This window comes from Sciurus carolinensis, chromosome 5 (genome assembly GCF_902686445.1).
Source record: "Sciurus carolinensis chromosome 5, mSciCar1.2, whole genome shotgun sequence".
NCBI lineage: Eukaryota > Metazoa > Chordata > Mammalia > Rodentia > Sciuridae > Sciurus > Sciurus carolinensis.
In genome coordinates this window covers 24,396,511-24,413,133 of record NC_062217.1, presented here as the reverse complement: position 1 = coordinate 24,413,133, position 16,623 = coordinate 24,396,511, and the positions used below count along the sequence as shown (strand labels likewise).

General features: G+C 35.9%; 1 protein-coding gene across 4 annotated transcripts in view; it reads left to right on the top strand.

Moving 5' to 3' along the window:
* Lnx2 (ligand of numb-protein X 2) overlaps nt 1-16,623 on the top strand; it is an 83,962-nt gene that overhangs the window by 31,850 nt on the left and 35,489 nt on the right. For 2 of the 4 annotated variants that reach the window (XM_047552885.1, XM_047552884.1), the window contains 2 exons: nt 9,733-9,881; nt 10,613-11,130. In XM_047552885.1, the coding sequence (XP_047408841.1) occupies nt 10,724-11,130 (407 nt within the window). In that variant the 5' untranslated portion in view covers nt 9,733-9,881; nt 10,613-10,723. The remainder of the gene's footprint in view (nt 1-9,732; nt 9,882-10,612; nt 11,131-16,623) is intronic. The other 2 variants (XM_047552887.1, XM_047552886.1) reach the window with 1 other exon arrangement.

Here is a 16,623-nt window from a genome sequence, read left to right as displayed (position 1 = left end):
TTGCCTTCAAAACACATCTAAAATTGTATCATTTCTTACTATCTCAGCTATGTCCATAATGATTCAACCAAAATATCTTGCTTGGAATATTTCATTAGTCTCCTAATTGCTTCTGCCTTTAACCCCTTCAAATTTTTCTCAACATATGGTCAGTAATCTATTCAAATTCTTACTTGGAGTAAAAGCAAAAACTTTTTAAGGCCCTTTAAGAGTTATCCCCATTTATCATTTCTTTCTGTTTTACTCATTTTGTCCAAGATAGCCTCCTTACTGTTCATTGAACAGTGTAGGCACATGCTTACCTTAAATCTTTGTACTTACTGATTCATTTGCCTAGAAAGCTCTTTTTGCCTCAGAGACTTGCATGACTTCCTCCTTGATTCTTTTTGGTTTTAATTCAAATGCCACTTTTTCAGTGACTTTTCCTTCATCATCTATTTCAAATAGCTGTCCTCCTAGTACTGTGTCCCGACCTGGCCTTCTTTTGTACCTACTGCTTTTCAGCATCTAAAATATGGCATCTTTTATTATTTTTCTTGTATAATATCTATCTATCCTCCCCTGACCCCTTTTCCACCATGTAAACTTCACTAGGGCAGGGATTTTTATCTTTTTCCAGGGCTGCATTTTTCATAACACTTTCATAACCCTAGAACAGTAGTGCCTGGCACTTAGGAAATTCTTAATGAATCATGGATGGATGGATGGATGGATGGATAGATGGATGGAGAGAGAGAACATTCCTCAAGCTTATCTGACAGCAGTCACTGACACCATGGTCTGTAGAGACATGTTTACCACTGTTTGAGGAAGTAGCTCTAAGATGGTGACTGACGTTGGGCCAAGAGGTGGCGCATAATTAATATTAACCTGGCGTGATCTCTCATGACCTTTTGCCTGATTGGTTGATGTCTCCTCTGCGCTCATGGTCAACACGTGTTCCTCATTCTTTCTTAACTGGTACCGTGGCACGTGCTCCAATCGTGCCTCTTAATCCTAAGCCGATTGGCTGCCTTAGTGTATATAAGACATTCTCCCCCTCGGGGAGAAGAAAAAACAGCTCTGAAAAGGAAACACCTCTGAGAAGAAAACACCTCTGAGAAGTACCTTCCCCTAAAAAGCACCTCTGAGAAGCACCTTCTCAGAGAAAAATAAAGAAGTAGTTCATTCCCAGTCCGCCTCCGATTCTTTCCCACGGGATCATTACTGCAGGTGGCAACAATGGTCTAAGTAAGCCAAATAGTCTGAACAGAGAAACTGAGGTAATGGTAAAGACTCCCCATGGAATGAAGGTTTTTGCAGTTGCTGAGGCTGAGTTTGAGCTGAGGGGAGGCCTCATTCTGTCATGCATCACAGAAAGCTGTGATATGAGCTCGCCCATGCTGCCTTGCCTCATGCTGTGTGCAGGAGCTTACCATTCCCCCAGTCCTTTGTCTCAGACCTGTTGCTGGGCAGAATTGCTTAGGCATGCTTGGTTTGTTTACACTACCTGGACCCTCGACCTATAGTTCACCTATAGGCTGACTCTGTTATACTTTAACAAGCGTATTAACCTGATTGGATAATGTGCCTATATATGTCCTGTGCAACCCTAAATAAAATCAGATCCGTGCCTTCAGAGCTCGATCTCCAGTGCCTGAGTAAGCGCACTGGGTAAGGCTAGGTATGGTAGGCATTGTTTGTCCTCACCCTCAGCAAACCCATCTCTGAACATCTACACAGATGGATGGATGGGAGGGAAGGAGAAAGGATAGGTCAGGTTTGAGGGTTAGAGAAGAGGATAATTGGTTTGCTTGGAATAAATTTTGTTGGTGAAAGTGCCCTAGTGAAAGGTAAAATGTGTTTATTTGATGTGTTAGTAGACTTTGCAGCACTGTGACAGAATACCTGAAAAATCAACTTTACAGAGGAAAGATTTAAACTTAGAGGAGGAAAGATTTATTTTGGTTCATAGTTTTAGTCCCTGGTCATCTGACTCCATTGCTTTATGCATGTGATTTTTTTCTCAGAGCAAGATGATGGAAAGGTCCTGGTGTAATAAGGCTGCTCAGCTCATGGTAGCTGGGAAGCATAGGGTAGAGGGAGAGAAAGATAAAGTCCCCAAGAATCTACTCCCTCCAAGTAGATTCTACCTTATGCAGTTTCCATCACCTCCCAATAATGCCATCAGATTATTAATCCATCAACAGGTTAATCTGAAGAGGTCAAAGCCCTCATGATCTGCTCATTTCCCAAAAACCCTACCTCTGAACATTGATGCATTGCAGACTGAGCCTCCAACACATGAGTGTTGGCAGACACACTTCATATTTAAATCATAACAATTGGGGAATAGCAGTGTAATGTAAAACCTGAGATTTTGTTTGAATCGTTTTCTGAAAGGTGGAAAATTAATATAATTGAGGGTACATTATTGATTATTCTAAAGACTTTATATAATATATTCTCTTTATATTTCTGGCCTAACAGTAAAATATTTTATTTTCAATTATGTAACCTTAGGCATTTATAAGTGATATTTTATTTATGTTATATCTGAATCTGGGTAATGAATTATAAAAGAGTAATGATTTTTTTTTCTCAGTGTTAGAACTATACTCACACACCTTATTTTAGTAAATTAGAAATCTGGTAGCAAGTGGGAATCACTGTGGATAAATAACAAGGTTAACAAGGCTAACAAGGCTTTGGTCCATGCTTCTGAGGCTACTGTTTATTTGATCTAATCTTGAGAAGGCACCGACATCTCAGTCCAATCAGTGATGGTCTTTTGAGATCTGTCCAAAGTAATTTTTGGGCTGATAATTTAAAAATATAAGAAATTGAGCTTCTTAAATAAGGTTTTTTAAAAATTATTGGTGTCTCTGATTCACTTTGGAAATTGCAGCATTTAAATTTCTTATATTTCACCCATAGTTAAGATAATGAAGTCTGTAAACCTTAATTATTTAGTGATACCACCACCATAAAACCTATCCTAACTGGTTTTGTTCCACTTCGTTCACTTCATTATTTTGATCACAGAATAGTAATGTCCTGGTGATTCCTTTGCATTTATGGGGAAAAATAGATCAAAAACCTTATTCTTCTGTAGCTTTAGATTTTTTTTAATGAAAAAAGTGATTGACTCTGAAATGAAATCTGCCAGCAAAAAAACATCTATTTATGCCACAAGCAATTACCTTTGTTTGCCTTTTAAGAAAGCAGACAGACTGGAGTTGTGGCTCAGTGATAAAGCGCTTGCTTGGCATGTGTGAAGCCCTGGTTTCAATACTCAGCACCACATATAAATAAATAAAATAAAAAATCCATTGTCAACTCAAAAGATATTAAAACAAAAAAAAGTTAAAAAATAAATCAGCCAACTAACCGACCATCTTATTCCCTCAGATGAATGCAGCAGCATCTCCTAAATAGCCCCCTTTTCTAGGAACCAGTAGAGAAAATTGTTTTTGTCTTACAACATTGTCATATCTTATATTGCACGGCCAGAAGCATTCCATTATTTATCTTGAACTACTGCATTTATGTGTATACTTGTCTGTGAAAATAAGAATTTTCAGTTCAGAATATTTAAAATATCTTTTACTATGATGGCTAAAAAGAAACCCAAACCTCCCAGACAGGCAAGAAAATGTTTGTTCTGTTTTAGGCCAAAACGAAAGGAACGTGTACTCAGAGCATGTTTCCAGAATCATGGAATTTGGGATCTTTGAATAACTTTGGAGTTTCTCTAGTTTTACCTACTACTTTACAGGTAAAAAATGTGAAAAGGCTGGAGAGAGGTGAAAACGGTTAGATCTATGTAATCAGTCATAGCTAGGAACTGCATATCCAGGCCTCCTGATTGTCAGTCTCATGGAAGAACATGGCTTGCCCAGCGATCTCTCCATCATCCTTCACAACCACAAATGTAGTGATACATTAATATCACAATGCATTGTGGCTTGTAAAAGATCTTTTAATCCTGTGTCATAAGCAAGAAGCCATTTCTATTTTGCTCAAGAAGAAATTGAGATATATAAAGCATTTCAGGGTATGCCATGTCATAGTGTCACATTGTGAGGTAGTGAGTGAGTAGCAGAACTGAATTTTGAACCTAGGTCCCTATTTCCAAGTTCAGTGCTTTTTTTTTTTTGCTACCAGGAATTGAACCCAAGGGCACTAAATCACAGAACTACATACCAACCCTTTTTATTTTTTGTGAGATAGGGTCTTGCTAAGCTGCTTGGGCCACGCTAACTTACTAAGACTAAGACTGTCTTTGAGGAACTTGCTATCCTCTTACCTCAGCCTCCTGAGCCACTGGGATTCACCATTGCACCTGGCAAATCAGTGCTCTTTTTACTTCCTTGGATAATTATGACCCAAAATTATTGAGATAAAGATTGAAAAGACCTTGAAAATAAGAATTTATTGATCACTTGAAAATAAACTTTTTTTAGGATTTACTGTGGAAAGAGTTAAACATTTGAAAGCAGTCATCTGTTCATCCATTAGAAGAAAAGAGGTTATTTAATTTGAACCCTTGTCTTTAAATGTAATAGAAGGAAGCAGTTATAAATTACTTGTGTATCCAACAGATAAACTTAACACAGCAATAAAACTCAACCCAGTGAATACCGTAATTCACTTTACCCTCAACCCCACATCTTTTGTGTATCATGTGACACTTGGGAATCTGTGGCATTCTCCGAGACTCCAGAATTGCTTCCACTCAGCTGGCTGGTGAAGAGTGCCCTTGAAAGGATCCATGTGGCCCAGCTCAGTGGCGCACTCCTCTGGTCTCCAGTGGCTGGGGAGGCTGAGGCAGGAACATCAGGAGTTCAAAGCCAGCCTCAGCAAGAGCAAGGTGCTAAGCAATTCAGTGAGACCCTTTTTCTACATAAAATACAAAATAGGACTGGGGATGTGACTCAGTAGTTGAGTACCCCTCAGTTCACTCCCCGTACAGAAAAAAAAGAAAGAAAAGCCATGTGCTACAGGTGCTGTACAGGTCTGGCTTCCCTGGAATGAGGTTATTTCCACAGAGGTGTCTTCTGATTAGCAGAAATTTGTCTGGATACTTAACTGTGTAGAAAAACTTTGCGTGCCATTTTTCTTTTCTGAAATAGTTTTTATGTAAATTCTAATTTTAAAGTGCTCTAAGGTTACATGATTTCGATAATTCAAAAATATAACTTTAGTCCAACATCTGAAGGTAGGGTTTGGGTAGGTAACTCAGTATGGACTTCTGTCTTTATCCTTTTACATTATATTATATAGCAAGCAGGGCTTATCTCAGCATTTTACCCCTTTATAGTTTTTATTTTTCTTCACTATTGACTGGTCTTTCAAATTCGAGTTGATCACAGTGGTTGAAAAACAAACAGATTTGAGACTCTAGAGTTACAAAAAAAAAAAAAAAAAAAAACCTCTTCTTACCATATTTTTTATTTGGGGGGGTGTTTTTTTTTTTTTTTTATAAAAATGCTAACCTGATGGATTTGTCATTTTCTTTACAGATGAACATTTTACTTAGGGCAGCAAATATGCACAGATATAAACAAAAGCTCTTTGGGGTCTTCAGTGATGTTTTTTAAACTAAACTCTTTATTTAAAATAAAAGGGTTACATGCAGTTGTAAGAAGAAATAACCCAGAGCTATCACATGTTCCTTTCATGCATTTCACCACCAATGGTAATAGTAACTTGCAAAACAAAACAAACAAAAACTATGGTACAATAGCACAACCATTATATTGATATTAATACAGTCCAGTTATAGGACAATTGTATTACCACAAGGACCTCTCCTGTTACCCTTCTCTCCACCCTTAATTCTTGGCATCCACTAATCTATTTTCCACTCCTATAATTTTGTTATTTCAAGAATGTTATAGAAATAGGGTAATGTAATATGCAACCTTTTAGGATTGGCTTTTTGCAGTCACTTAATTCTCTGGAGACTTGTCAGGTTATTATGTGCATCAATATAGTTCTTTCCTTTTTATTGCTGAGTAGTATATTTCATGGGATGGATATGTAACACAGTTTAACCTTTCACCTATTGATAATATGGATTGTCCTAGTTTCTGGCTATTATAAATGAAGTTGCTATACATATCTGTGTGCAGGTTTTTGTGTGAGCATGGGTTTTAATCTCTCTGGGTTAAAAGCCTAGGAATACAGTTGCTGGGTCATATGGTAGTTGTATGTTAGTGTAATAAGAAACTGCCAAAGTTTTCCAGTAGACAGAGAACCTCGCCAAAAAGTTTGACTGCTTTATTTATTTTTTAAGGGGCAGCTGTCGAGATTAAAGGGAGTAATGCTTTATTTTTTTTGTAAATTAAAAGACAGGGTCCAATATATTGATTACTTTGAAATGTTACAAATAAATACACAAAGTTTTTTTCTATGTATTTATGTAGTTATGTATTTCTGGCCCACATATGAGCTTGGGTACAAATTTTTGCAGTGCATTGTATGTGCAAGAAATGGGAATATTAAATACAAAAAAGATAGCTGTCTGTCCTCTCAAAGAAAAGAGGAAACAGATAAGCAAATGTGCAGCATGGAAGTTGCTGAAACAAAGGTGCCTGGAGAGAACTCCAGGAGCCTAAGTGGAGGGAGGTACACTCGGGAGAAGAGGCTGATGGATGATGGAGTGAGGAGGATTGAGAAGTTATTCTTAGGCACGAGGCATTGATGAGTCAAAGAAGTTGCAGATGTTTCCTGTCTAACCATACTTTGGTGGTAGCTCTTAGCTCATCATCTTTGTTTCTGAGCTGGGTCTCCTGGCCTAGGACCAGTGAGGACTCTTTTAAACTGAGAAATTATATGAATAATATTTAGTTTTGGAGTAAACATATTAATGGTGGAAAACTAGTTCTTTCCAAAATCTTTGGTGTACCAGGATATTCTTATTCCCTAAACCAGGAAAAAAGAACATGTTAATCATAACTGGAATTAGGTAGTAAGCAGTGACTCTAGCTCCCTTTCCATTGCACTGGCTACTTTTCAATGTATTATTTAAAATGTGTTTTAATAATTGAAGCCAGTTTAATAGCTTTTTTTCTTTACTACTCTTGGAATATTGCTAAATAGATAATGTAGTTATGCTACATTTTTGTTTCTATATTTTGGGAAATGTTTGAGACTGACTTGTATTTTAATATTTAAAACTGCACTCATCTAATAATTAAAATAAAATTTATACATAAACCTGGGCATATTACATATGGATATATAATTTTGGTCACATAAACTTACCAAGAATGAGAATATAATTGTGCAATTGGTCATTCAGCGTTACTGAGCTGCTTTCTCCTCTGCGGGAAGGCCCAACTCTTAAAGCTCTTTGTCTGTTTTTGGTTATTAAAACAAAACACATGAAGCTGAGTACTTTATTTTAAAAAGGTTTATTTAGCTCACAGATTTAAAGGCTGAAAATCCATCTATTTGGCTTAGGAGTTGGCCCCCTCAGTCTGCATCACAGGACAGAGGAGAAAGGGAAAGCAACTGCATGGCTGCATGGTGGAGGGATCACACAGTGAAACAGGAATCCAGAGGGATTCAGGGCCAGGCTTGCTCTTTTTATAGCAGTTCTTGCAGGAACTGACCAGGGCCCCTGCAGAACTACTTCAATGCTTCTGAGTATTGCACCCCAGTGACCTAGTCCCCAACACCAGGCCCCACTCCCAAAGACTCCACCATGTCAACACTGCCACACTAGGTACCAAACTCCAGTACATGAGCCTTTGGGGACCCACTCAAATCATAGCAAGTTCACAATTTAGAGACCCTACCAGAGGAATAGTATAAGGCAGTGCATTGGATTTGCACAAAAAGCAGAAAGAAAATGATCTACCTGGAGAAGGAAGACCACAAAAAGAGAAAAAAATAATTTTTGCCAGACTAGGAGGGATTGAGAATTGGTAAAATGGGACCAGGATGTCTTTCTGTATACAAAATTCACTCATGAAATACATTTCTTCTTTGCTGTAATCACTTAATTTACCATGACATACCTCGAGGCAAGAAAGAACAGGTTTTTCTTCTTTCTTGCTAATTTTAAGTTGTTTGGGCACATTATACAATTTTTCAGAACTTTTGTTTCTCTAATAATAGTTAACATTTATATTATATCTGTGATATGTCAGGCATTTTTTTAAGGGACATACACTTATTCTTTATACTGACATAGGCACTATTATTAACCCCATTTTCCACTGGTGAAGGAAAGAGACCAAAGATATAAGGTCACAAGACTAGTAAGTGACCACACAAGGACTTTACCCCTCAGACCAGTTCTGGGTCTGTGCTTTTAAGTACTTGGCTGTAGAGCCTTACAGTTCAGTTTCCATTTAATGTTTGTTTCATGGTAGCATAGAGGTAATTTGGGGGTGGAGATAATGCAGTTATTTGGTATTTTAAATGGGAACGTGTTAATTTTCCTCATGAAAAGATGTGATAAAATGAAAATAAAGAACTAAAGTTATTTAGAGATTTAGAAATAGCTAAAATATAATAGTCTTAAGATAAATGCTTTCTTAGTCATTATGTGGGAGGCTAGAACTGCAGTGTATTTTCTTGAGGAAAGGAAAAATTAAACACTCAAAGAAGAGCAAAGGATATGTGAACTTTCTTGCTAATTGAAATGGAAACAAGTCTGTAGAAATTCTGTATTAAAATAATCTAGTTTTGAAGCAGTCTATCTTCTAAGATACATGGTGTTTCTCTCCTTAATCTCATACCTTGCACTAACTTTTTTGGTACTGGGGATTGAACCAGGGTGCTTAATCTCTGAATTGCACAGTCTGGCCTCAAACTTGAGATCCTCCTGCCTCAGCCTCCTAAGTCAGTGGAATTACAGGTGTACACCACTACATGGCTTACACTAACATTTTATAAAGTTATGATGTTCAAAGTGCAAAAAACAAATCCCATAGGATTTGGGATTGAAAGAGCTTTGGCTTTCTTAATGTTGATACTGATAGAAGCTTAGATCACAGGTTATTTTACTAGGATAGCTTTAAAAATCATGATTATCTGAGGTCAGGTCAGACTGTTCCTCCAGTATTTTTTCCAAACCTTTTAAAACTCATGACCATTCTTGTTACATATGTCAAAATGATAATGTTTTAAAAATGAATATTCTAAATAAATAAAATAATAAATACCTACATGTGATTAGAAAGTTTAATTATTGAAATATAAACAAGTCTAATCAATAGGTTAACCTACTCTTCCTGTCCTTGGGCAGGGCTACTAATTTTAGAGTTCCCCTGTCCCAGTGTATGTTCTTTGCCTGAGATGTTTTACCTGCTTCAGGTTTCCTGAGTGTTTTGTGCACCTTCCATCACCTGTGACTTGTGAAAAAGTAGCTGATGCTCTTTTCTTGCCCTAGATGCCCTTGTCCATTTTGTCTCTGGTTGATGCTTCCTGTCACAACTCAGCAGTCTTTGTTTCTTCCCCTTTTAAAAGTATTTCCAGCCACAAAGCCAAATGGAGTTAAATGCCAGTTCTTCTCATCTTTCCCACATTCCTATGAGACTCTGTGTCACTTTCTTTAGAGTACTTATTACACAGAATTTTAATAGCGGGTTTTCTTAACTGTCCTCTTCCTGCCTCTGCCAGGCTCCGGTTTTAAGCATATGCTGGAGACTGTAAATATTTACAGAAAGTATATGAGGAACTGCTGCCTTTGGAGTGGATATATATATGTTTTTTTGTTTTGTTTTTTGGTACCAGGAATTGAACCCGATTTTTTAACCCCTGGTGCTTCAGCAGTAAGAAGTATGGAAGCCCTTATATGAGGGAAGTGTTCCCTGCTAGGCTTGTACTAAACTGAAGGAGAATGCTGTGAGAGTCTTGTGTTTGTGAGGATATACACACTCCAAGTAAGCAAGACTAATGAAAGTATGGAATAATGTGAGGTGGAATTGAAATTTATAACCTGTCTTATTGTTTAATTGAATTTCAACAGATTTTTTTTCCTTTTAATGAAGTGAATAGTTTTTTTACGTAACAGTTTGCTCAGATGTTTGTATGCTATGCAGATTTGTCTTTCTACAATCAGTTTTATATGAGGAAGAATATTGAAATCATGCTTTGAAATTTTTTTTCCCACAGTGCAAAGCTAAAGGTCACTTTCACTAATAAACTGAATTATCCTTAAGACTTCATTTCAAAGACTGTCTTTTGTATAGTACTATAAATGTACAAAATCAATCAGAAGTAAGGAGCCATGACTGGGTTGGCAAATATAAATGTATTACATAATATACTATAGATTGCACTGTTAGCATATTATAAAGATTGACTTTAAAACTATCATAGGACAGTGAAGTATTTGGGGATTTCAGTCAGTAAAACCGTTGATTATTTCTGTGTCACACCATATAATATGGTATCTTTGTTTTTAATGAAGTTCTTTTTTTTAATCAACATCTTGATAGCTTGTAAGTCATTCTTAGTTACTAGCAAATTAGTTTATTTCATTATTTTTATGGCTAATTTATTACCAGATCTAAACTTTAATTTTGTACTGAAAACATTAGTAATACTATGTTGAAACTTTAAAACCTATCTTGATTGATACTAATTACTTTTTTTGTGTTTTTTAATCTAGCAATATAGATTTTGGTTATAATCAGATACATCCCTGCCTATTCAAGGAACACCAGGTCTTCAGAGGAAGTCTAACATATGAGGGTACAGAAACTGCATTATTTGACTTAAAATGGGAACAACAAGTGATGAGATGGTGTCCGTTGAACAGACTTCCTCCTCATCCCTAAACCCCCTGTGTTTTGAGTGTGGCCAGCAGCACTGGACAAGAGAAAACCACTTATATAATTACCAGGATGAAGTGGATGATGACCTCGTCTGCCACATTTGCCTTCAGCCTCTGTTGCAGCCACTAGACACCCCCTGTGGACATACATTCTGCTACAAGTGCCTCAGAAACTTTTTACAAGAGAAAGATTTCTGTCCATTGGACCGAAAAAGACTTCATTTCAAGTTGTGTAAGAAGTCTAGCATTCTAGTTCATAAACTTCTAGACAAATTATTGGTTTTATGTCCATTTTCTTCAGTGTGCCAAGATGTAATGCAACGCTGTGATCTGGAGGCACATCTTAAAAACAGGTAAGCCAGAAATATGAAAGGAAGAGAGGCAACTAGGTTTTATTAAAAAATTGTTCAAGCAAATAAATAAAAAATTTATTAAAAATATACCAAAGCACCAATAAATAAGTGGACAAATCAAATACAGAGGAGATAAAATAAGTAAGTTGCATGACATAGTATTTAACTTGATGATTTATCAAAAATGTGAATACAGAAACTAGTGAGAAACTTTTATACTTACTGATATTTTATTACTATAACACAAAGCTTAAATTCAAGTGGGTGATAGCTATAAATGTAAATATTCTTTTATTTATTATTCTAAGGAAATAATCCAAAGGAAGGAAAATTTATAAGCATATTTACTGCAATCTTGTGCATAATTTGTTAACTTGGAGTCAGAGTAATTACTTAAAAATAGAGAAGGGTTAAAAATAAAGTATCAACTCAGTAGGACATTATGCAACTAATAAAAATGGCAATTTTGTTGGAAAAATAAGTATGGAAACAAGGTGCATAATTTTATTTGCGAAGATCATGAAGAATCTGTTCAGAGGCTAAACTGAACAAGAACTAGGAGTTGGAAAACAAACAGGATTTTTTTTCTGATTAAAAAGCTTTTTGAGTGGTTAAGTAATTTACTTAGCTGATTGTGAATCTTATTTGATTTCAGTAAAAGATGATCTTTAAAATTATTTAAACTCATAGGAAGGGTTAAAGTATGAAAGAGAAGTTACTCGGTTTTACAAAAAGGTTTATAGGATCACATGAGTGTGGCAGGCAATGACTTGTCATTAAACCAACATAAAATCATTGAATTGAAGATTATCTAATCTTATCTAATCTTTGCTCATTTAACAAATAAGGAAACTGAGTCATAAAGATTTATAGCTAGTTAATGGTAGAGTTAGACTTCAACTTTAGTATTTTTGTTTACCTTCAAATATGCCATGCTAACTCTACCGCAGATCAGATCATGTGCTCTACTACTGTACATAACTATGAATATACACATTCATTCTGTTCTTCCTACATGATATTATAGTACTCATTAGAAATAATTAAGACAGATGAGGAAAGAATGAAAAACAATGAGATGCCATTCAAATGTTAGAAATGCTTAGGTTTATAGAGAAACTGCCTAAATCTCAATGATGTTGTCTAAAAATGGAGGCTTAGAAAGAGTAGGATAGGGGTTGGGGATTTTTTTTTTTTTTTTATTGTAAACAAATGGGATACATGTTGTTTCTCTGCCTGTACATGGCGTAAAGGCATATCATTTGTGTAATCATAAATTTACATAGGGTAATGTTGTTTGATTCATTCTGCCATTTTTTTCCCTTCTCCCCCACCCCTCCCACCCCTCCCCTCCCTCTATACAGTCCTTCCTTCCTCCATTCCTGCCCCCCTCCCTAAACCCAACTCCAACCCCAACACTAACCCCTCCTACCCGGGGTTGGGGATTTACCTCAGTGTCAGAGTGCTTACCTAGCTTGTACAAAACCTGAGTTTGGTCCTTGATCCTGAAAAAAAAAAAAAGAAGAAGAAAAAAAGAGTAGGAAGAGTAGGATAGATGGACTTGGAAAATGCACATAGCATGGTCTTACATTTTTGTGTGTGTCTTTTGTCACCAGCAGGCATTGAATCTGAACATGAGACTTCTTGGAATTTGGCACCAGACTTCGGAATATGCTAATCTGGGTCAGGCCTAGTGATGACTATAGAATACTTTGGGCTTCTTATTTCTCTTCATAGAACCATTCTTCTTGGGATATAATATTCTTTTATGTTTTTTTTTTTTTTTTGGTACTGAGGTTTGAACCCAGTGGTGCTTAACCACTGAGCCAACATCCCCAGCCCTCTTTTTATATTTTATTTAGGGACAGGTCCCACTGAGTTGCTTAGGGCCTTGCTAAATTGCTGAGGCTGACTTTGAATTCAAAATCCTCCTGCCTCAGTCTCTCAAGCCACTGGGATTACAGGTGTGTGCCACTGTACCCAGCCTTTTGTGACCTTTTATCAGTATTAGTTATGGGATTTAGAGGAACCAAAGTCTTAATTCAGAGAAGTGAGATAAAAATTTCTCAAATATTTAGGAATATTCATTGAACTAACATGTATATAAGAAGTTAATATATAGGTAAAGCATTATTAGTATTTTATGCTGCTTTTGTAAAAAATTGGGAATTGCAAACTATCTTTTTATTTATAAGTTGATAAGCAATTACATATTTTTGGAAGTTCATTTTCCAGGTGTGCTTATTAATATTTGAGTTCCTAATTTATTTACAAGGTGTCTTAGACCTAAATGTGAAAGATACAATGAAAAGGTGGATTATTGGGAAAGGTGGTTATTTGTCTGCTAGTAATAGTAGAGTGATTACTAAATATACGAATATAAAATGTTAAGTCGAAGCAACTCTGGGAAGAAGAAGGATGAACTTGTGATGAGGGAGAGCTTCCTGGGGAGCTTATGGTCCCAGCAGTTTCTTCATCCAGGTCTAAATGTAAAAACTCTCTTTCATAATTATTTAGTAAACTTAAAAAAATGTTAAATTATAAAAATTAATTGGATTTTTGTATCTTGTGTGAACACAAGTGATGACAGTCTTGCCTTTCTCTAGTCTCAATTTGAAATATTAAAATTCAAGTAGAAGTGTTTATCTTGTAAAACACAACCCTACGTAATATAGCTCTTCATTCATTCATTCAATAAATATTGTCTACTGTGTACTACACACTGTTCTACAGACTAAGTAATGCTGGTAAGATGATAGCAAGTTGGAATCTTTTGGTGGGTTGCAAATTCCTTTAGGGCCATGACTGTATCTTTACTAGTCTTTAGATTCACTTGCTCAAAAGTTGACTCTCCTATAGCTTTTGTTCGGTTCAGTTGTTGACCTGTGCTCTGGTAATCCAATATTGGGAAACTAACCACCCCAAACACAGTGGCATAAAACAACAAGCATTTGATTCTTTTCATAGATTCTGTGAGTTAGAAATTCAGACATGACACAGTAGAGATGGCCTGTCACTGCTGCATATCTAGCCACATCTGGGAAGAACATAAAGCCAGAGACTGCAACAGTTATAAATGGAGAGTCTCCTAAGATGACTTCTTTATTCACTCATCTATCTCCATGGTGGGGTGACTAGAAGTATGGGCTCAGCTGGAGAACCTACAGGTGGCCTTTCTGCATGGTGGCTTCAGGGTATTTAAGGTTCTTATGTGGTTGTTCAGTGTTCTGGTGAACAATGTAGACATAGGATGGCCTCGTATGATAGAGCCTTAAAGTCACCTGGCATCTCTTGTCTCTCTCTGGGGAAACAGTTATAGAACTACCCAGGCCCATCAAAAGAGACATTGTCATCACCTTGTGATGAGAAGAGGTGAAAAATGATTGCAGATATGTCTCAGATCAACACAAGTAGTAAAAGAATGATGTACTGAGGCATAGAATATGATTGTTATGACTGTGGTGTCTTTGTCCCCAATCTCACTTGAGATAAATAGGTTAAGTTTTGTCAGTGCGTTTTATTGAAATTCATAGAATTTGAACATCAGCAATAATAAGTCTCATAAAAGTCTTATGTCTATCATGTATCTTTTGTCCTTGAATTTTAGGATTTGATAACCTCTTAGTTATTGGTAGAAATAGAGCGTTAGCAGGAGTTTATATGAATTTGGTGATTTAAAGTATTAGGTTGCTTTCTCTATTCAAATGACAGTCTCTTAAGAAATGTGTTTTAGTTTGAGAAGAGCTGACATTTTCCTCCTACCATTAAAAGTAAAATATTTAGGAAAATGAATGTTTCTAACTAAAATTACTGTTAATGGATTACATATGAGTAAAACAATGACAAATTTTTTAAAAAAACATAGGTAGTATCCAGCTTTGAGTGGAGAAATAAAGCCTTTAAGAAATACTCTATTTATTGTACTAAATATGTAGCATTTTAATCATAACTTTGTGAGGTTCTGCCAAGCAACATCAGTAATAAAGCATTCTTCCTTCTTTCCTTTAACGTATTCCTAACCCACCTCAACAATCGAACATTTAAAAGATGGTTGTTGTTGAATTGTGCATTTACATCCTAGTTTTTGGCAAAACTCAGAACCATTTTTCTTTTTTATAATTTTTAAGAGGGAAAAAACCCATTTGGTGAACTAGAGAAGGTCTCAACGTAGTAAAAAACTTGTTAAAGCTTTTGTCTCATCATACCAGCTATCAAGTATCTTTTTGCTTTCCTATATCCTTTGAAGGACAAATAACTTTGATTCTTATGAAGTCCATTTTATTTTTTGTTTGCTTATACTTTTTTGTTCATATCTAAGAAACCATTAACTAATCCAGGGTCACAGGGATTTACACCTAAGAGTTTTATAGGCTTTTACATTTAGGTCTTTGATCCACTTTTACTTAATTATTATGGGACAACATAATGTCTGTTACTCAGTCCTTTAAATTTTATTGAGACTCTTTTTTAATGGCCTACCTCATATTCTATCTTGGTAAATTAAATGGTTCCAGATGTTCTTGAAAAGCATATGTATGTGTTCTGCTATTGATGGGTGGAGTGTTCTGTAGATGTCTGATAGGTCTAGTTGTTTTATAGTCTTGTTAAAATCTCTCTATTTTCTTGTTCTTATGTCTAATTGTTCTATTCATTATTAAAAGTGGAGTATTGAAGCCTTCATTATGGTGAATTGTCTTCTCCCTTAAATATTTGATGTGTTTATGTTTATAATTGTTATATCTTCTTGATCTGGCTTTTCTTTCATTATTATAAAATGCCCTTTGTCACTAGGAACTATTTTTGTTCTAAAATCTGTTTTGTTGAAATTAATGTGCCTTCCTATCCTCTTTTGGTTATTGTTTGTATGTGGTTTTTTATTTTTTTCCATCTCTTACTTTTGGCCCATTTACGCTTTTGAATCTGAAGTGTGTCTCCTGTGGATAGTACATGGTGGGTTTGTGCTTTGTTTTCTTTCTTTATCCCATTCTGCCAATGTCTGACTTTTGAATGAAGTAGGTACTCTAATCAAATCAATAATCTAATTACTCATAAAGTAGAGTTAGGTCTACCATTTTGCTATTTTTTTTTCTTTCTTTTGTTTATTCCTCTGTTTCTTTGGCTTTTGTGTTAGATTTTCTGGTATATCATTTTGATTCTCTTGTTATTATTATTATTTTTTTTGTACTGGGAATTAAACCCAGAGGCACTTAACCACTGAGCTATATCCTACATCCTAGAGTATTTTTTATTTTGAGACAAGGTCTAAGTTGCTTAGGGCCTCACTCAGTTACTGAGACTGGCCTTGAATTTGCTATCCTCTGGCCTCAGCCTCCCAAGTCACTGGGATTACAGGAGTGCTCACTGTACCCAGCCCCTGGTTATTCTTTTTAACTAAAATTATTTTCTCAGTGGTTATTCTGGGATTACAATTAATATGTTAGTTTATAACAACCTTAGTCAAACGAATACCAACTTAATTTCACTGGGCTATTA